Raw genomic sequence first — 21206 nt, 5'->3', positions numbered from 1 at the left:
GAAGACGTGATGGCTGAAGTGTTTACCCAGAGCTCTTGCATCCCCAATAAGTAGGTCTGCTTAATATAGCTCAGCCATGGTACCTTAGTCCTACTTTTTGCTTACTCAGAATGTCTCTCAAAACCACCCTGTATTGAGACAGCTCAGGAAGAGACCAAAGGCATAGGCAATAAAGTATGGGTTTCTGTCGCACCAGCGATGTTATGGGGTAGATGCCAAGGTCTTGCCTGCAGATCAATGGAGTGCTCTGTGGTAGTTTAAGGGTTGTCCTCAAAAAATTGTTTTCAGCTGTACCCAGCGTACCTATTTTACTACTTTTCCCCAAAGTTCTTCGCCATAGGTAGCAGCTGCTACTGCTTGGGCTCTCCAAACTTCGAGAAGTGGAGAAACAGGGTGAAAAGTGGTCTTGGCAGCAAATCTTAGAATAGCAGTAACCCTATTGTTTAGCCTAAGTGAGCTCTTAAAGACTTGACTGGCCCAGGAGATGGTGGTAGAAAGCCAGATTCCATGATAGTCAAATCGAGACCTCTCTCCAATTCTAGCCCCTCTAGAGTTAATGGACCTCTAAAGCCTCTGTGAGGCTTTATTGCCATAAAATTAGTTTTGGATCTATTTATAGTTAGGCCAGAGGAAACACAGATTGAATGAAACCTCAGGAGTCTTTATATCCATTGGGGGTTTCGAAATCAGTAGCATGTCATCTGTGAACAATAGCGCTGGAATTTTAGTACCCCAAGCATCGTGGAATCATTGTTACAGCCCATAAGAAAATCAACAAAGCCATTTATGAAAAGAAGAAATAAGGTGGGGGCAAGGACACAGCCTTGTCTAACTCCCCTGCTAACTTTAAAATGGTCATTGGTATACCTATTTGCACCCCAACAACTGTTTGCGAAGTAATCGCAATAGATCCTAGTTATCATGTCATACAAGGGACCCGGTAATCCTAAAGACTTATGGGTGAGCCAGAGTTTAGTCCTGGGGACCATGTCAAAAGTTGCCTTCATGTCAACTAAGGTAATATATGAACTGCCCTTGTTTATATCACACTCCTTCCATCTCAAGAGCTTGAACATAAAAACCTGATCAACAGTGCTTGTTCTGGAGTGGAACCCAGCCTGAAATTGGGAGAGGCTCTTGTTGTCATCAATCCAAGCCTGCAGGAGGTCCAAACCCTGCTTGCAGAACATGTTCTGACTTGTGTCAATAAGGCTAACAGGCCGGTAGTTTGCAGGATCAGACTTAAGACCCTTCTTATAAATGAGGATAATCTCAGTGCTTTTCCAGGTAGCAGGGATGGCAGCACCCGCCATAATAGCATTAAATACACAATTGAGCTAGGGTGCCCAAACAGCTGGTTCAGAGAGGTATAGGTCAGCCAGGATTTTGTCCAATCCTGGGGCGTTGCCAGACTTCTGGGAGTGAATAGCGGAATATGTTTCTTCTACAGTGGAGCAGCCCATGGCATCTCCTGTTGCAAGGTCTAAGGAAGTGGAGTCGGGCTTTTCTGGTAAAAGAATTGCTGAGTTGGACCTACCCATAGAACCAGAAGGGATAGAGGCCCCAGGGTCACCATACAAAGAATGGAAGTAGTTGACCCAGTCTTGCGCAGGAAAGTAGGCTTCAGGTCTAGATCTGAACTTGTTAGCTCAATGAGATATTATGTGCCAAAAGGTACCTTGGTCCCTTGCTCTTGAGGCGAACAAAATATCGGTCCTGATGGATGTATCCCACATAATTTTTGCTTCCTTTAGGGTTGATTTGTAGAAAGCTCTTGCTGACTGGATAGCTCCGGGCAGTCTACTTTAAGAGAGTTAACTAAAAGTCTCTTTGCCTCCCTACACTCTTTATTAAACCAGGTAGGATCTGCAGCAGGGGGCTTGCTCTTGCCAGAGGGCAATTTGGTGAAGATGTGTTTTTTCTGTCCTATAAACACCTATTGTTGGTTTCTAGTACATCATTAGAAGCTAACTTAGGGGTAAAAAGTAATGTTGGAAAAAAGTCCTGGTATAATTGAGCTCACCCATTCTCGTTTTTAGCCACTTGCTCCCACCTGATCTTCCTTCGATTATTACTGGTCGTTATACCGCCACTAGGCTGTGTTTGGTTTTAATTTGGGCCCTATTGCCAAGAATACCCCGAAGGGAGAGAGACAGTGGAAAATGATCACCTCCAAAACAGGGCACCCACAATGATCGCTGGTGCAACGTTTCACCAGGACCAGCTGTTTGCACTACAGTGGTGACTGTCCATGATGCCTGACCTGTTCCTCTCAGTGGCATTGTCCTCCTCATGCCCCCAATAAATGCGAACAGCACTTCTCACAAAGGTTTGAGAACATAACTCTTTAGCAGAATGAATCTGATCCTCGTACCTGTCAGAGTGAACTTGTAACTTTCCCTAAGCCCAGCGCCACAAAATACCCATGGGATGCACTACTGATTGATTTTCTTTCTTGTTTTTGTGTAATTTTACTTAATACATTTTACTACATTTTTCTTAATTGTTCTAGGATTTTTCTTGTGGTGTGTTTTCACTTTATTACTTTTTGAAGGCTGCATAAATACTTTGCAGCATGCCTCTGAATTATGTCTGACAACTTTTGTTACAAGCTACCAGAGAGTTAAGCACAGGTTTATTTAGTGACCTTTATGGTTCACACTAACAAAGATAGTGTTTATTAATTAAATGGGCTTTCAACCTCTCTCAACAAGTAACCCAATTTCTTACATTGCCTTAGTTTAGGGTGCAACCAAACTCTAACCAATGTATTTTCAACAACGGTTTAAACATTGTTACAGAAACAGATACAGCCACATTTTTACTAAACTTTCCCCTGGCCAAATGGAAAAATAGCTTGGTCGGGTTAATAAAGGAAGGAGATAGGAACTGATCTCAGAAACCCTACTAATATTCAGGCACCAAGCCTTTCCATGGCCTGATCAGCTCGCCCAAACACAGTTTGGTTGAAAGACTTAAAAGTTCTAGAGCAAAATCAAACCATTTCTCAAAGTCCAGTCAAAATTGAAAGAACTGAAAAGGGATTTTTGCTCTGTTGTTTTGGACAAATTGAGGAGTATGGAACGTAAAGCTTCAAGGTTCGGGAATAACTGATAGTGGTGAAAATACAGCTGGACCTAAGCGATAGAACATCAGACTTCAATTGTATGGGTAACAAAGTGGTGCAGTTTGTTAAACTAACCTTGCTGCAACCACCAGGGGTCATTCACCCATTAAGCTAGAGACTGAGGAAGTACTTAATGTGAAGCATCTTGCAAAGAACCAGGGAATGGCTATAGCTTATTTTAACACAACTGAAAATGACCTAATACACAATACCTTCCACCTCAGAGGGGCAGCGCAGTTAACTTGCAATTGCTGCTGCAGTGTACTCCTTACATTGTTTTCGAAAATATTTCGGTCCCAATGGATTTGGACAAAGAAGAATGATATGACCTAAGGAACAAAGTGGTCCATTGGGGACAAAGTGGGCCAATGGGGACAAAACAAGCCAGGGAGACTTTGTAGTCATAAACTTTAAAAGTGTTATACTGACTGAGAAATTATTATATAGACTGCACTGCTGGGATAACAGAGACATGGGTATTAGGGTTTTGCCATTAGGTCCTCTTAATCCAATTTAATTTTTTATCTTTAAAGTAGAAGGATGTGTAAATATGTTATGATTTTTTTTTGCATAATATCTTTGATCAATTTTGTACATGGGTGGTTAAAGATCAAGAGCACACAATTGATATGCAGATCTAGAAATTTCAAAACACCGCTAGCGATTCTTTGGGCTGTAGATTTTAACACATCACTATTTAAGTTTTCCAGTCAGAAGATTTGTTGATATACTAATATGGTGGGGGGGGGGAGATTTGCAAGGGAAATACTTAAATTACTTGCTCCTGAGATTCAATGTCGTTTTTGCCACATTTGAGGACCACTTATCCTTGAAACTATGGTCCTGTCATTAGTGGGAAAAGTTACAGGAAGTAAAATAGATTTTATTTTTGTTTCAATAAGCTTTTCTACTCTGGTGTCTAATTTTAACATAATACCTAAATGCATTAGTGATCATAACCCACTCATCATTCACATAAATATTCAACCAGAAAAAGAAATCACAAGAAAGGGGTGGCTTTTAATGGATCTAAAAATCAAGGCATAAGGCTGAAATGGAACAAGACTGACCCAAGTAGATTCCTGAAACATCTATTTATCACAAAAGGGTATGTGCCTGGTTTATGATTTAGACCCACAAACTATTTTAGTTGCTTTTGGCTGTGTTTGTGACATCACTTATCCCATGTTAACCATCAAGAGTACCAAGCCTACAGAACAGTAGACTGGATGATTTAATCATGCCAGCTTTAGCGCATACAAAAATGTAAATGCGGCGATTAAATACTGCACTGAACTAGGGAAGAAATGTAGGCTTCTACAAATACATATCAGCATGCAATAAGAGAAAGAAATAAGAAACATCTAAGCATGGGAAGACAGGGAAGCATCAGGGAAAATTAAGGATAACAGGGCTTTTTAGAAGGCAGTGAATGCACTCAAATGCAGAGAACTCAATTCCTGCATATCAGTGGGTAGAACACTTTTCGAACATCTGTAATCTAGGTGATTCCTATGATGATCTAGTGAGGCACAAGTTCATATTCGATGGGTAGAGGTCTTTGCAGTTTAGCAGTTCTATCTAGGTCCAAGAAGTTAATAATGTAATTAAGAACAGTCTATCAAGAAAAGCTCCTCAACCAGACAGCGTTTTGGTTAACATTTGTGAGTATAACATACTTTGATGGGCGCTACTGCCAACAAGTGTAACTTGCACAGCTATTAGGTGTTCTATACCTCACACATTGACCACTTCACTGGTTTGAAAAAGGCAAATAGGAACCTGCCTAGTTGCTATTGTCCTATGTTACTTACTGATTTAATGGTTTAAGTATTGGTAGGAGTTCTTTTATCAAGGCTAGAGACTTAGACAGAGGATAATTATATTTTTGCAGAAATTCAATATGGTTTCCACTTGGGTCTTAGAACAGTGGAACCATGTCTCACCCTGAACCTGATAAGTGGGAAATATATTAAAGCAAGGAGGGGCTCAATGCACATAGGGTTTATGGATCTAACTAGTGCATTTCACACAGTTAGTTGGTTGTTTTTTAAATTTGTGGGGTTGACAATCCATTAGTCAATTTGCTATGGAAGCTACATCAGCATAAGTCTGCTAGGGTTCACTTTGAATATAATTGGGAATGCACAGATCATATTGGTTCTTCAAGAGGAGTAAAATAGGGATCCATTGTGATGCCATTTTTATTCACTGTTGAAGTAAACAGTTTAGAGAAATGTTTAATTAGCAAAGACACAGATCTGCCACAAATAGTGAAATGCCACGTTCCTTTATTAATGTACGTGGACAAAGTTTTTTATATTAAAAATAGCAAAGGGACTTTAAACCCTGTTGGATGAGTTTGTACTCTTTATGAGTGAAATAGATCCTAACACTAACAAAACGAACTAATTTATTTTGACTTGCGGTAATATATCTATCAAGGTTAAAACTAATTTTAAAGACACTGAAGTTCTAGCAAGAGCGATGTATTACACATATTTTGGTCTGCCATTTGAGTTAACTTTAGACTGGAGGCATCTGCTTAGTGTTAGAACACCATCAAATCTGAATTCAACAGAGGTTGTTTACTAATTTGCCACAAACATGGGCTGAAAACCAATCAAGGCAATTTTGGAAATATATCAGTCTAAATGGATCTTCATGCAATTATAAGTCCTGGGTCTGGGACTATTCACACCCAGATATTCTTCAGAAGGCTGAGAATAATTTCCTATGGTGATTTAAGTCATATTTTGAAGATCTAATACAAATCTGGCCTGTTATGTTTGGGTTTAAATTCGGGCAAAATGAGAAACACCTTTTTCCAAGGCAGTCATTAAGCATTGTATGTCATTGGATAATGTGAAAGCTATACCTTGGATAATGAATACTAAGCAAACCTTTGATGCCTTGAGTACACCTGAGCTTTTTGAGAACTCCGAAAACATTGTTGCTACTACAAAATCCAGAGTGAAGTGTGTGCTTCTTAACTATCTTGAGAGTTTACCTGCAATGAGAGAATATTCTAAGCAAGCAATGATATATCTGTCAGCCTTATTAATGTCCACAGGAATTGAACCTTCTCTTATGTTAACTTGAAATATACAGTTTAGATTTTTTATAACACATCTTAGGCTCAATTCCTTCCTCTGTCCTGCTCGTGGTTTCTGAACTTTCCTATCTGCCCCTACAACAATGCATCAGCACTTTTAAGATCATGCTTGTTTTGCACATTGTACATTACCCCTCGGAAGTGGTTTCTTGTCTCCATATCTAATGACCATAATATTAACAAATTTAAAGTTGCCTATGCACTTAAATCAACAGCTCCCCTCAGAATCAATTTGCAGTGATGTAGTCTGTTTTATACGCTTTGCCTTGAATATCTGGAAAATGTATGGTGTTGGCAAGTATATACGTAAGTCGCCTTATTGAGATACTTTTTTGTAGTTCTGCTTAATTTTCAGTTTTTTAGCTTTTATTTTCAATTGATCTTTTTTATATGAAATAATGTGCTTTTATGGCTTATTCACAGCTAGATAAAGATTGTTTGATTGATTTAATGATTGAGCTCATGAGTACAATTTCTCAGCAAGGAGGAACATCAGGATACTGCTGACACATTTGTACAAAGGGCAGCATCTTCAGAAATTACTTTCTACATTGAATGACAGGAACAACTTCAAGGAAAAACATGCATTTATCATGCTACTGCAAATACTATGACCACCTGCTTCTTCAAATGGACTACAGCGCACTAGTAAGTTGCAAATCTTACACCACTGTTAGGTCTTTCACTCTTTGGTCTTCACCAAAGTTGGTGAAAAACTAGTCTTCACTCAGGCTTAAACAAGGAATTTCATGCATTAAGAACCCCTCTTCCTATCATCATTGATCTTATCTGCACAGAACATTAGGTCCTGTTCACTGACATAGGAGCAGTTTGCCAGTATCTTCTTCCTTTGAACAGCAACTGCTCATTGCCCAAGCTGAGCTTCCTATCAATACCCTGGTCTTGCCGTATTGGACCAGTTTCCCTATCTAAGTTTTTGCTTCCTTGATTGGCTAACTCATTCATTGAACATATACCTACTTTCAGGCCAATGAAACAAATCTATCTTGAAGGCCTAAATATTCCTCACCTAAAATGTGAATTCTCACTACAAATGTGAACCCACAAAGGGTGGAACCTAAACAATCCCTTGGCTTTAATCATACACTATAACAACAAGCCCATGTATTCAAAAATAGGATACGTCCAATCATAAACATAGTCACTTCCTTAGGAGTCCACATGCACTACAGAGACATTTTACCTAATTATACATGTGAGATCCTACTGCTCAAATGCTACAAAGTGGCAATAGTCACTTAAAGAGGAGCCTTTAAATATGACTTTTAATGATATATCCATTGTGTCTGCCACCCAATCTTATCCAGAAAAATGTGTTGTAATAGTAGAAAATGTTCTCTTTACCAGTCCTGTTTATGATCTAAGAGTTCTTCCAGCACATACTGATTCAAAATGTTTATAAATGACCTATTGGTATGTATTTAGTTGTCTATCACCCAATATGAATACAAGTACTGCATCAATGTGACATGATTCTCATTGCAAGCACATTTATGTATGTTGCCCATGTGCCATGCTCTGATCGCTCTCAAACATCATATCCAGCTTTCCACCTAGATGATTCTTCGGGAACGTACTCTATGAGCCATGAACAAATACTCTGGCCTTAATCCAATTTGGATAAATTAGCTAGAAGCCCTGTGAGACCTTACTAGTAGTGGAAGCACACTATGTAAATGTTCATTATGATAACAACATCAACAATTAGGAAGTATAAAAATGTAATAGAGTTGAAAGTAAATTATTTTTACAACTGGTATACGTGCAGAGATTATAACAAAGTAATTTTTTGTTATGTGTCCCTGATGACAGAGAGATATATGTACATGTAAACAGTTTGCAAGCAGCATAATGCCTAAAGCAAAGAGAAGCAAGAAGTTGAGTTGCAAATTGAAAAGGAGCCAAAAGTAAAAGTAGGACACAGTGCATCTCGGAGTGTGATGGTAATGCTGGGAAATTAAAGAGGGCAAGGGACAAAACAGGTATTATGAGTGTGGCTCTCTTTTTGAAATACATTCAGCAGCTAGGGGGTTAAGCAGAGGCTAATAATGGTCCACCTCAGTGGTGGTTAAGACCTTTACCACTGCTGTCTTGAGGCCTGACCTTCTATGACATCGCAAACAGAAAGCCAAGTACACCCTTTCAGCACTTGACTGGCAGGGTTGCGGCGAGCAGTCAAGGTTTCTTGGAGGGGTAGTGTGGGGGGTAAGAGTCTTGCAGGTCAACAGTTATCAAAAGCATGTAAAAATGATTGTACAATTCAGGGGCATATTATCAAGCACGGCGTTAAAAGTATCGCCGCTTTAGCAGCAGAAAACTGCCGCTAAAGCGGCGATAATGGGCTTGATAATATGCCACAGAGAATTCCAATAGAAGCCCATGTTGACACCAGAACTAAGGGGCATATTATCAAGCCAGGCGATAAAAATATGACGGACATCTAACATGGGCTTCAATTGGAATTCCATAGAGCATATTATCAAGCCCATTATCGCCGTTTTAGCAGCATTTTTTTGCCGCTAAGGCGGCGATAATTTTATCGCCTGTCTTGATAATATGCCCCTAAATTTATTGTGCCTGGGCCAACGTACTCCTAATTGCACAAACGAACATAACTGCAAAATGATCGATAATTTTGCATCAAATGAGTAATACGAAATTACCAAAATTACTCTGATTATTCTAGCGAAATTAAACTTATGCCAAGGCCTACTTGTGACATGTTTAACCAGGTGTGCATCAAATATCTCACACTAGCTTCACAGTCATACATTGCACTAATATTCAACATTAATGCTCCCCGTGCAAATACCGCTCACTCAGCAATGTCAGTCAAGGATTCTGGCACATCATAGTAGCAGGAATTTACCCCGAGTTCGGCAGGTAGGTATCTCGCACTTCAAAAGATACGAAAAAAAGCTGCTCTCTAAAATTCAGAAAAAGGGTATGCTGCCACCATAATTCCATAATTATGTCCTCGAAATTGGGCAGTATTCCTGTGTCCTACAAAGGTGTGTTTGATGCGCCCCTTCAGAACACTTAGCCACGCTGTGGGTCTCAGAACCTTTGACAAAGCTAAGTCTCAGTGTGTGCATATCATTTTCATGCACGTTAGGCACACAAAAAGTCAAAATATCAGTGAGAGCTATAATTGAGTTACTCAGGATAAAATGAAAATATTTGAGCACCTGCACTTACATTTTGTTTTGCAAATTGTCTGCTGCAAGCAGCTTACCTTATTTACCTTCACTGATCAAATGTAGGAACAAAATAATGTTTTCGAATTAACACCACAATTATAAAACACATAGGCCTTGAGCGACAGAAAACGATACTTCTACCCAATACTTTATGTTTTTCGCCACTAGCCATGACTTTTAACCTAAAATATAATTATGTGTGTTAGTTAACAAAACATTTAATGAGGAAATTAGAAAAATCCATACTTACAGTGATTTGTCAAAGTTGTTTACCTGGCCCGGAGCCTCCCCAGGGGTTGGGTAATTTAGACAAGGGTTGTTCACATTACACAAGATGGTCTGTATCCATGGCAGTAACCCAGCTGAAGGCAAGGCCTTATTACGATAATGACCTGCACAGCAGGGAAAAGGCGAGAGGAGCCATAAATAATGAAACAGGGTCCAAAGATCTTTGAAAAAATGCATCAGTTGTGCTGCATTTTCTCTTCACTAAGTCAGAGAGCTTTTAAATTGTTCAGACTTTTTATTATAGCAAGATAGGTAAAATTTCTAGTTAATCATTAGTTAAAGGCTTGATATAAACATTTTACATTCGACTAAAATACAGTGCTATTGAATACTCTTTCTACTCCATATGCTATAAACGTGCTTCTGCTTTTGAAATGACATGCAGTTTCTTTTCCATTATCAAATTAGTTGTAATAGCAACATACATAAGGCTTCTAACATAGTTTAAATTAAAAATGTCTCTCAGTAGGAACAAACGTGCCGCATTATTTTCACACGCATAATAGTCCAATGCATAAAAATATTAATTGGGGAAATTCTTCCACTTGAGCAAACAATGAAATCCAGATAACTTTTCCAGGATTATACAATGAATATCAACTCTAAGTACTCATGGCATACTAAAATTAAGGACAAAATATTGTGGGACAAAATATCAAAAGGTAAGTGTGTATAGGGAAGTATATATTTAGAGGCCTATTTATGACCCAGTTTGTGTTACTCTTGCAACACCTACCTTTTCAGATTTTTGAGACCATGTAAAGCCACTTTGTGTTGTTCTGAGTGGCTTAAAAAATCTGGGGTAATGCAACGCAGCACAGCGAATCGCAAATTGCTTCGTATCGTTACTCTTAGCTTTGAAGGCATTCTATGGGAATTGTGTGAGTGTTCCCATGCAGCTCCCATGTATGTGGAGTTAGGTATAGAAAATCTAGACTTGCCTGTCTATATTTCATATTCAACAGTCTATTCTTAATAGTCTGTCTCACAGCTATTGTTGAGTCTATATTCAGAACAGAGGCACACCCTTTTCTTGGACTAAGTCTAGTAGGATGTGCCTGGAAACCTGCATAAACTGGAGACTGGTTTCCAAACGTATATAAGAAGTGTTTTGTGAATTAAAGCAAGATGTAAATCTGCACTTATTGAGAACGCTGACACAAACATGCAGGGTATAAAAAACATGTAGGGCTAGCAGAAATAAGTGCAAGCCAGGAATGAACGAATATCTCATGTGGAAATCATTGGTTTCTCTCACAAACAATTGAAAGTTAGCAAATTAGATGCTGAGGCATAAATGATTGCTCTGCACCAAGGGGCAGATTTATAATAACTGGCGCATCCCTGCATATCAGCAGGGATGCGCCAGTTATTGTGCGCCACAGCTCCGCCACCATGGATGCGCCGCATTTACAATGCGGCGCACCATGGGGCAAAAACGGCACAGATGCGTGACGCATCTGTGCCGTAAAAGTGGCGCATTTCTGGAGTTGCGTCGCAAGCGCGACGCAGCTCCATCAATGCTTTGGGGGGACCTATCTTCACAATGCTGCGTCAATCCTTACGCCTGCTTCAAGCAGGCGCAGGGTTTTGACGCAGCATGGGCTCAAAAGTGACTGAGTGAAATCTTGTAGATTTCACTCAGCCACTTTTAGGAGGCGTTCCTGCGACAGAACGCCTCCCCCCTGCACAGGTACGCCTACTGCTGGCACAGGGCTTTACAACGTGACGCATCTCCCAGATGGGTCACGTTGTAAATACCCCGCAGCATGGCGCAGGATTTGCGCCGCCGCTGCGTTACAATAGTGACTCAACGGCGGCATAAACGAGGCGCAAAGGCCTCATAAATCTGCCCCAAAGTGTTTTACATCTCGGACGTGGAAGTTTTAATGAAGGTCACCCATTGCCTCTTCTCCTTCACACATTTTCCCACAATGCACTTACTTGTTTATACTGCACACAGATTGCAACAGATTGGAGACTGACAAGTTTAACAGCAATACCTAGAATGCCATAGTGTGTAACTGATACCTGAAATCCAACATTTCACATTTTGCGAAACCAAGTGAGTTTAGTCTAATCACAAAGATTTGCTGTAGTCAAATTTCCCCAAAAATGTATATTGTAGTAAAATGACTGGATTTAATCAATGTGCTTTTTTAGTCAAAACTCAATTTTGGCAATAGACTCTTAAACAAGGAATAATTTGGGTGGGTAGGACCAGATTCAGACAAAAACTGAATAGATGTTCTACATTTAGTCCTGGCATGGGAGGTGGAAATGTAATTTTGCACTGATTAAGCAAACGAGTTTTTTTTTTTTTGTGCTGTAATTATTTCCTGTGGGATACTGCTTTCGTAATGGCCCATACTTAGTCACAATTAGCAGAATACTTAATGAACTTCGAAAAATCGAAAAAAATGTAGGCGTTTGAAAGCATGGTGTATTAAAACCCTCGAGACAAGTCGGTCTGCCACGAACATTTGATGCACCCTAATGAAATTCTCATGGGTGAATGTTCCAGGAAAGCAATCAAGAACAAGCCCATGAACCGTGGCATGAAATAGAGTCCATAACACATTGTTGCATAATATTGTGTCACGTTCACGCGTTGTCACTGGGAAATGTTGATATGAAATAAATGTTGTAAATAATCCATAAAGTTGGACCTTGCATAAAGATCGAAAAGAAGATATGAAAATGGTAAGAACGGAAAGAAAGCATGAGCAAGAAAAAACTATAGAATAAATGAAACAAGGAAAAGAAGGTGGAATTAAATAAATAGAAGTGAACAAATAAGTCAATGTGGGAATGGAGGAAAGGGGAATGCCAGTAAAATCGGGTGAATGGGAGGAATGAGTGGAGGGAGGAATGGAAGGAGGCTGGAAAAGGAAAAGGGAAGGAAAAAATGTAGAAAGCAAGGAATGATGGAGGAAGGTTGGAGAAGAGCAAGAGGAAACAATTAGGTTTGAAGCACTGTAGAGTGGGAGGTTGTGATGGAAGGGCAGGGATATGAGAGGAAGGCAAGGGAGAATGAATGGAATAGGGAAGTGAGGTTAGAAGGAAGATGGAAAAGAGGGGAGATGGAATAGAAGGGGAGATCAAAGACAGAAGGAAGGAAGGTATTGAGGAAGGATTATAGAACTACAAAAGGGAAACAAAGCTCTTAAAATATAAGAACAGAAATATCAATCAGTGATGACTAACTCCGAATAGCCAGAGGGATTCATTGTTGGCATTATGAATAGATGGAAATGCATTTTTGAAATTCTTCCATCTTCAGGAACCAGGTCTAAATTGCCATAACCTAGATCATCATTAGTGTGATACTTAAAGAAGATCAAAAACAAATAATTGACAAGGTACCAGTATGAGGGCACAACATATATAAGAATATCTCTGAAGAAGTCAGCTGTAGGAAAACATCATCTTCTTTTCACAAGATCTCCAAGTGTTTATGGCTCAGCTATGCTGGATTGTTGTTTCAACCCATTTGAGGATCCAAGAGAGTCTGACAAGTGGGATAGACCTACCTGCCGAAATATTCTGCTTATTCTCATTGCCACCATCGCCCAAATGTAGTCTGAAAATGTGAGTAATGCTAAGTTATCCTACAGGTGCTTGTTTATTTGAAACAGAAAGAGATAGATGGGAAAATCCACAGTACGTCTCCATATGGTAATCTGTATTTTAGATAACACAACAGGTCTATTGAGGCCTGTTAATCATGACCACAATTCCAACCATGATGGGTGTAAATTTGTCTGGTGATGCAGAATGCTGACCAGAGACCTGCCACCTGTAAAGGAATCGGAGGTGGGCCGGAATCCCCACCTCCGGGCCTGAAGTCCCACCTCCGTGCCGGAAGTCCCACCTCCGTGCCGGTAGTCCCACCTCCGGGCCAGAATCTCCGCCTCCGGGCCGGAATCTCCGGCCCAAGTGCGGACGTAAAGTAAGTAGTCGTAAATCAATTCTGTTAATACAAAAAGTAGTAAGTGCATTCTGTGAATACCAAAAGTAGTACGTTTAGGATTTTGTCTTAAGTTAGTTCTGTGAATCGGGCCCAGTGGTCCCTAGAAAAACAACAGTAAAGAGGGAGGGAACTTAATATAGACCCAGTCAGTACTATATTTGTATAACTTGTCCAGCCCAACAGAGGTCAGATATTTAATATTTTAATTTCGAATAGGAACAATACAGACAAGAATTAAAATGGATCCTGAAGACTAACAGCATACACACAGGTCTGAACTGGCTTGAAGATTGGACCATACTTATATAAAGTATAATGTAATTGTACATTACCTGTAACCTTTGATGCAAGTATTACCATCTTGACACCAATGTATGTATAGCACTGTGGCCGAGCCCGTTTATTGCTTACATTGTCCCACCTACCCTCTACCGTCCTTTTTTAATCCATTCAGAATTTATGGATTTAACTGGAGGCATTGGCATCGTTCTACCTGCCATTGGCAGATTGAACTTGGCTCTGACCTTTTATTTTACGTAAGCGCCGTACACTTGCCACTGTATAGAATTTCACCAAATTGGCTGCCCGTTTTTCACTTTTCTTTCTCTTTGACTCTCACCTCCGTGATCTATTTTTTCTACATGTTCTCGCTATCAGAGTTGCATTCAACACTCTACCATTCTGACACTTCCTTATCAGCTTAAGATGGCCTACACCATTCTTACTTTCCCTTGTCCCTCGTTCATCTCTATCCAGAGACCACATGACCATTTCTACCCAATCGCGCTTCACCACACAACCAAAAAACCTTTGTCTCTCTTTTATCTCTATCCAGAGACCACATGACCATTTCTACCCAATAGTGCTTCACCACACACCATTAAAACCCATCTGGCTAAGGGCTCTCTGCCCCGCATCTCGGAAGCCGGCATTTACTGTCTGCAACCCAGGAACACGAACCTAGGTAAGCGCTCTCTCCCTCCCAAATCCTACCACTACACTTGAAGATACCATTCTTTAGACCTGACCTCATTCTTTCCTTACAGCACAATCCTATATCTGGAATTCGGAGCACACGGCTGCGGCTCCCTCCTCCATTGGAATACTCAAGTCATTGTGCCTTCCCATCACTGGATGGGTAAGCCCTCATTCCTTCACTCACAAATTTCTATTTCAGTGCGATTGCTCTGCACACTCCTTACTTTTCCTTATTATTCTTGTTTGTAGAGGTCTCACTAATACCGCCACTATTCCTTTGATGCTCTGAGCAGTCCGGTTCCCCTACACCTCTGATTGTATTTTTCTTGGTAAGCACCTATCTGCTCATTCTCTGGCATCTATTTTAACTCCCTCTTCCCCACTTACTACAGCTCCTCTATTTTTCCTCCTTCAGGTCTGGCTGTTCACCATTCGTACCCTCAGTTCTATATTTGTCACTGACCATGTGGGAGTTGACAACATGTATGTGTCTCTCTATAAGTGTTTATTCACAGCTTAGCTTACGTAAGGCGTGCACGTTCACTCTTCACAGTGGAATCGCTCCCCTTTTCATATTTCTTAGGCACCTTCCTGCGACCAAGCGCAGAATGGGTATGCATTTTCCTTCCTTCCATGTTTTTATCTCTACTCACATGGCCTCCTTCAGACCTTGTCATTAAGGCAAATGTCTAATTGTACTCTATTTGTAAGGTGCACCCAAACCTTGCTACATGAAACAGACTAGTCCGTATTTTACTCCTATGTTTGTACCTGAACCGGTGCTCTCTTTTAATTATTTGTATTTCCTTTTTTTCTCCCTTTTCCTTCTCCTAATTCTACCTCAGTTATTACAGGCAATTGCACATAGGCATGCATATTCTAAATGTACGGATGATGATCCATTTATTGTATATATGGATCGAAACAACGTCGACACCCGATACACCTTATACACTGCTCTCAATTGTCATTTAATGTGTAAAAGTGTTCTCTTGCAATTTGTTTGCTACATTGAAAATTGTGTGTTCAACAAACCGACAGCTTTGCCTGAGCCTTTTGTGTTCTTCATTGTTTGTCCCTCTTGGTTTAGTTGAATGCAGGCTTGTGTCCTACTTACAAATTGTCTTGTCTGTATTGTTACTATTCAAATTTAAAATATTAAATATCTGACCTCTTTCCGGCTGGACAAGTTATACAAATATAGTACTGACTGGGTCTATATTAACTTCCCCCCCTTTTTACTGTTGTTTCTCTAGGGACCACTGTTTTTTTAAAATAGCTTAATTCCCAAGGTCCCTGGCAGACCTTACTTGGGTTCCCTTGTTTCTTTATAATTTGGAAGCACAATAGCCAGAATCAGAAGTCAGCAGGAGGGAGTTCGCTGCGGCAGCGAATCAAGATGGATGTTTCCTAGCGTTTCCCCGGAGCATCAAGGAAACGTAATAAAGGGAATGACGGCTTTTCGGAACCTTGCAACTTATTAATTATGCAAAAATGTGTAGCAAGTTCCTGGAAGCAGCGAGGTAGGTTTTCAGAGTTTTTCCTGGTCTGAATACCTATTTAGGGCTTTTTCCATGCTGCTCCCGGTTTGATCCTTACTCCGGCCACCATTTTGTGAGCTTCAGAGCTCATTTTTTTTTCTTTTCCCTCAGGAATGAGTTTGCAATTGGTCAGTGAGGTTATACAGTACAGAGGCTGAGTAAATGTACTCTTTTCTTTGCTTTCCTGCTTCTTTCATGGATATTGCTGTTTGTTTGGCATTTTTTCTTAATATATTTCTGACAGACTCACTTCAAGGGGCTCTGTCAAGAATATATTGGATGTCTCTTTTTGGCATGCTTTTGCTGTGATTCCTAACAACACTTAGGGCCATATGTAGGAAGCCCAATACCGGTCGGTAACGGCCGATTTTCGGTAAATATCCCGTTACCGACCGATATTCAGGCTTTTGGTATGTAGGAGGCACATTTCAGGATTCGGTAATTTACCGAATCGGTAAAATTACCGAATCGGGGAGTGTGTGGTTGTTGTGGGGATTCGTTATTTACCACCAACTAAAAGTTGGTGGTAAATGACGAATAGCTGGAAAAAGCATTTTTTTGCACTTTGAAGTGTGCAATGTGGCAGACATAAATGCCCTTAGGGCATGTATGTGTGCCACATGTGCACACATGCAGGAATCAGGGGTGCAACAGGGTGTCACTGTGACACCCTGCCACCCTTGATTGTGCTCCCCCCTTTACCGAATCGGTATTTACCGATTCGGTAATGGTAACTGGCTTCCCATTGATTCCTATGGGCCTCCTGGCCCATAGGAATAAATGGGAAGCCAGTTACCATTACCGAATCGGTAAATACCGATTCTAAATTACCGACCCATTCCGAATCGGTAAATATTACCGATGGATTACCTACATATCATTTACCACTTCATAAATACCGAATCGGTAAAATTCGGTATTTATGAAGTGGTAAATGTTAGGCTACCTACATATGGCCCTAAGTCTTGAATCTCTCCTGTTCAGTAGTTGCACATGAAATATATCTCTTGATTTGGTGGCTAATTAAGGGAATACATAGAGTATCCTGTTGGTGCTTGGGCCTGTACAAATATGGAGTCTGCGCAATCAACTAAATCATCGGCCTCTATCAATTCCACTACCAACGGTCGCAAAGACCCTGGAGGCAATGCTAATAAAAGTGTCCAAAAAGATCCTTCCTCTCCCAACAAGTCACCGTTACCTCTGACATTAGAGGACATCATGGATGAGCTGAGGAATATAAGACCCTTCATAGTAGACACTACTGCATCCCTCCAAAAAATTGAGGATAAGTGTGTTCATATGGACGCAAGGCTCTCAGAGGTTGAACAAAGAATTAGTGATGCTCAGGTTGTTGTTGCTAAGGTGGATACCTTATCTACAGAAGATACTCATCTTAAGAAGCTGACAGAATTTGAAAAATCTGTGCAACAAAATATGAATTCATGGCATTCCAGAAGGTTATGAGGGCCCAAACATAATTGAATTCATGAAGACTCACATACCAAAAATAGTTTGCTTGCTGAAACCTGCGGATCTCAATATTCAGAGGGCTCACAGGATCGTGCCTCTCCATGCATCATCCACAAACAAACCGCAGGAATAATTGCGTATTTTCTTCAATATTTTGACTTAAAGATGGTTCTCACTGCGGCCAATCAACGTAATCAAATGTTATGGTCCGGCCCCAAAAAATGTTTCAGTCAAGATGTCTCAAAGTCTACTGCTAATCGCAGGAAGGAGTTTTGGGATCTTAGAACAACGCTTCATTCCATGAATGCTCGTTATGGCCTTATTTACCCTTGTTTTTTTAAGGTCACATAAAAAGACAGGACCAACACATTTGATGACCCTTCAGAACTTTGGAAATGTTTTCATGTGTGTTAGAAATGGGGTTTCTGGTTGGCATGGTTATGCACCTATGCCAGGCAGAATGCACCACTTTAGTCAGGGCAATGGAGTTACACGTTGAAGATAACCCCTGCTCACCCCCTTGGTAGCTTGGCATAGCAGTTAGGCCTATCCCAGAGGCAATGTGTAAAGCGTTTGTGCAACACACTCACACACAGCAGTGACACACTGGGTACACCACAAAAGAAACTCCACACAAAGTTATATAAAAATAGCCTTTGTATTATCAATAAAAACCCATTAGAACGCAATCACATATATAAAACTGTGACACCCGGCACTGGTCATGACTTCACAGGGATTACATAAATCACTAGGCCAATAGGGTTACTGTCACAATCATCAGTTAGCACAACCCAGTAGCTACTGGTATGGTCTGTATTTAGCATAGCACTACAGAAACATATCATCAACAGAGCACCATAGTAACCACCTGTAGTGTGCATATTAGGAAAAGTTTTAGATATAACCATCATAAATAGTGTACTATAAAGCACTTGTAGAGTGCACACATCATAACCTTATCATTACTGTGCATTGTGCATACCACCAACACATTAATCACTGTACCCGTGGTGCAAAACCTTGGTAATGCAACATCACCCATATGTACAAATCAGGGCATCATTTTAAGAGATGGCACCTGAATCATCAGGCAGTAAACGGGCCTCTCCCCTCGTAGGTTCCTGGGCTACCTGCCCACCTACCATGGAGAATGCGGTTAAAGTTGTACTCGGGGACCCCATCCTGGGCTCTCCCTGCAATGCCCCTTCCAAGAGGAAGGGCTTTCAAAGTTTGCATGTCCCTCATGCAGCTGCCCCTGATCCAGCGACACAGCTACGGACACTGATCTTGAGTTCTCACAACGCGAGCAAAAAAAAGCAGCTCGGGCAGTCAGGCCCACTGTCGGGGCAAACCCCCCTTACAGGAGAACTTCCCAGGTCTCACAGACCTGGCGACCGTTGGCTGGGGCCTTCTGACCTGACTTCCTGAACCGCAGCGGCCCGCAAACATGCGGTGCAGCAGCTCCAGCCTGGAAATGTAGAAGGCGGAGGGCAGGGCACGGAGCGGATCCTCTGTCGGCTCCGTATTTGTCGGCCCTGCCCACAACCAGGCTTCACCTCCCCCTGACTTTCGATGACTCCTTGCATCTCGGCTGAAAACCATGGAGCAAAGTCTCTGACGTTTCTGCTGTCTTCCGTCCTCCTCACGGCACGAACACACTCCGCACAAACCGTATGTGGAGGATCGAGCCCCCTACTTGGGTTCAGGAAATTGAAGGTGGGAGCACCCACCATGTGCTCCTCAGTGGGGCTCATCAGCGCTGGGCCTGGCAATCAGCACTCACCAAGCACTGTGTGGGGATCTGTGTGACCTCAGGATATCAGCCCTCACCACACTTGGTGAAGAATTAAAAGCGCTCAGTTTGTGTCCCCCATAGGAACAAATAAAGGGAACGTGCAGTGCTTTCAAGCACAGAGCAGTCCGCAGGAGCAGTGAACAGGGCCAGGCAGGCCAGCATGCAGGGTCCCTTGGAAGGCAGTCCCTTCAGCCGCCCTGCAGGCAGCAGCTTAGTTCCTAATGGCGGTTCCTCCTGGCACACCGCAGTCCACATGGTATCTTTTCCTGTTCCAGTTTAGTTCCAAGCACATCTCAAAAACATAGGGTCACAGCTCTAATACTTATAGTCACAAAGTATTTGTTCTCCCCTGGCACAGGACTCTGAGCCCAGTCCAAACCAGTTCTGGGGGCACTTTAAAATATCTTTACAAGTGCGCAGCACCCTCCATACACAGGGTAAGCCTTGGCTTCAGACTCACCTTAGTGGGGCGTAGCCATCACTGATGAAGGCAGGCACAGCCCTATTCAGGTGCAGGTGCTACTGCTCCCACCACTCCAAATGCAGGCCATGCCTATTCAGCCTATCGCTGAGTCGCCCAGTCAGGGTCAACCCCTCTATGGACTGCCTGGAGTGAATAGACATCCCCTCTCCCCTGTCAGTAAGAACCAGATAGTCAATTCACATCAGGTAGGCACAAAGACACATATCACACAGAAATGCCCACTTCTAAAAGTGGCTTTTCTAAACTAGTAATAATAAATCTGTTTTCACTAATAAGCAGGATTTATCACTACTATCTCAAACATACCAAACTTGATCACGCTACCCCTCTCATGTCAGGAAATACCACTGAAGCACATATCAGGGAATCCCCAATGCAAACCTAAGAGAGGGTATTCTCACAGCAGTGAGAAACCAAATAGGCTGTTTGTCACTACCAGGACATGCCACACGGTTAAAGCACATGTCCTTCCTTTTACCTACACCGCACCCTGTCCATCGGGCTAGCTAGGGCCTACCTTAGGGTTGACTGATATGTAGTAAAAGGGGAGTTGCAGATGTGGCAACCACTTTATGTGCCAAGTCACAGCGGCAGTAAACTGTGCGCGCAGGCCCTGCGGTGGCAGAGGCCTGAGGCAGGTTTGAAAGGCTACTTTTGTCCATTAGTATTTAACTTACTGGCCCTGGGTATATGAAACACCATTGTAGAAGGGACTAATAGGTAAATCAAATATGCCAAACAGGTATAGACCAATCTTACCAAATTTCCCATAGAGAGCAAATGCACTTTAGCACTGATCAGCAGTGATGAAAGTGCCCAAAGTCATAAACCACCAACAGCAGTTCAGAAAAAATACAGCAGGGAGGTAAAACGTTCTGGGATGACCCTGTAAAAAGGGCCAAGTCCAACAAGGTGCATAAAGGAGAAGACATGGAACTAACAAAAGCTTACATCTTTTTTCCTTTTTCTTTCATAACCTAATAATTGAATTGTCTTTCTTTTTATTGCAGGACCCCAAATCCTTCTTGTATCAATGATGCTGTATCTGTTCATTATTGTATACGTATCCAATGTTCACATTTTGTCTTGATGTGGTGTTTTCCTTTTCTATGGTAAGTCCTTATGGTGCCATGCTGGTCAAGTTTTTCTATTTTCTCACGTTTTCCCATTTATGTTTTGTTATAATCAATCTTTTTTTATCTCAATGT

General features: G+C 41.3%; 1 protein-coding gene across 4 annotated transcripts in view; it reads right to left on the bottom strand.

Annotated features, from left to right (window-relative positions):
• Positions 1 to 21206, bottom strand: part of LOC146861982 (phospholipid-transporting ATPase ABCA1-like) — a 3104259-nt gene that overhangs the window by 2845692 nt on the left and 237361 nt on the right. For all 4 annotated transcript variants that reach the window (XM_085641135.1, XM_085641137.1, XM_085641136.1 and 1 more), the window contains exon 4: positions 9714 to 9855. In XM_085641135.1, the coding sequence (XP_085497261.1) occupies positions 9714 to 9855 (142 nt within the window). The remainder of the gene's footprint in view (positions 1 to 9713; positions 9856 to 21206) is intronic.

This window comes from Triturus cristatus, chromosome 2_2 (assembly GCF_964204655.1).
Source record: "Triturus cristatus chromosome 2_2, aTriCri1.1, whole genome shotgun sequence".
In the NCBI taxonomy this organism is placed as follows: domain Eukaryota; kingdom Metazoa; phylum Chordata; class Amphibia; order Caudata; family Salamandridae; genus Triturus; species Triturus cristatus.
The sequence above is the reverse complement of the archived record's forward strand: the minus strand, read 5'-3'. Positions and strand labels throughout refer to the sequence as shown.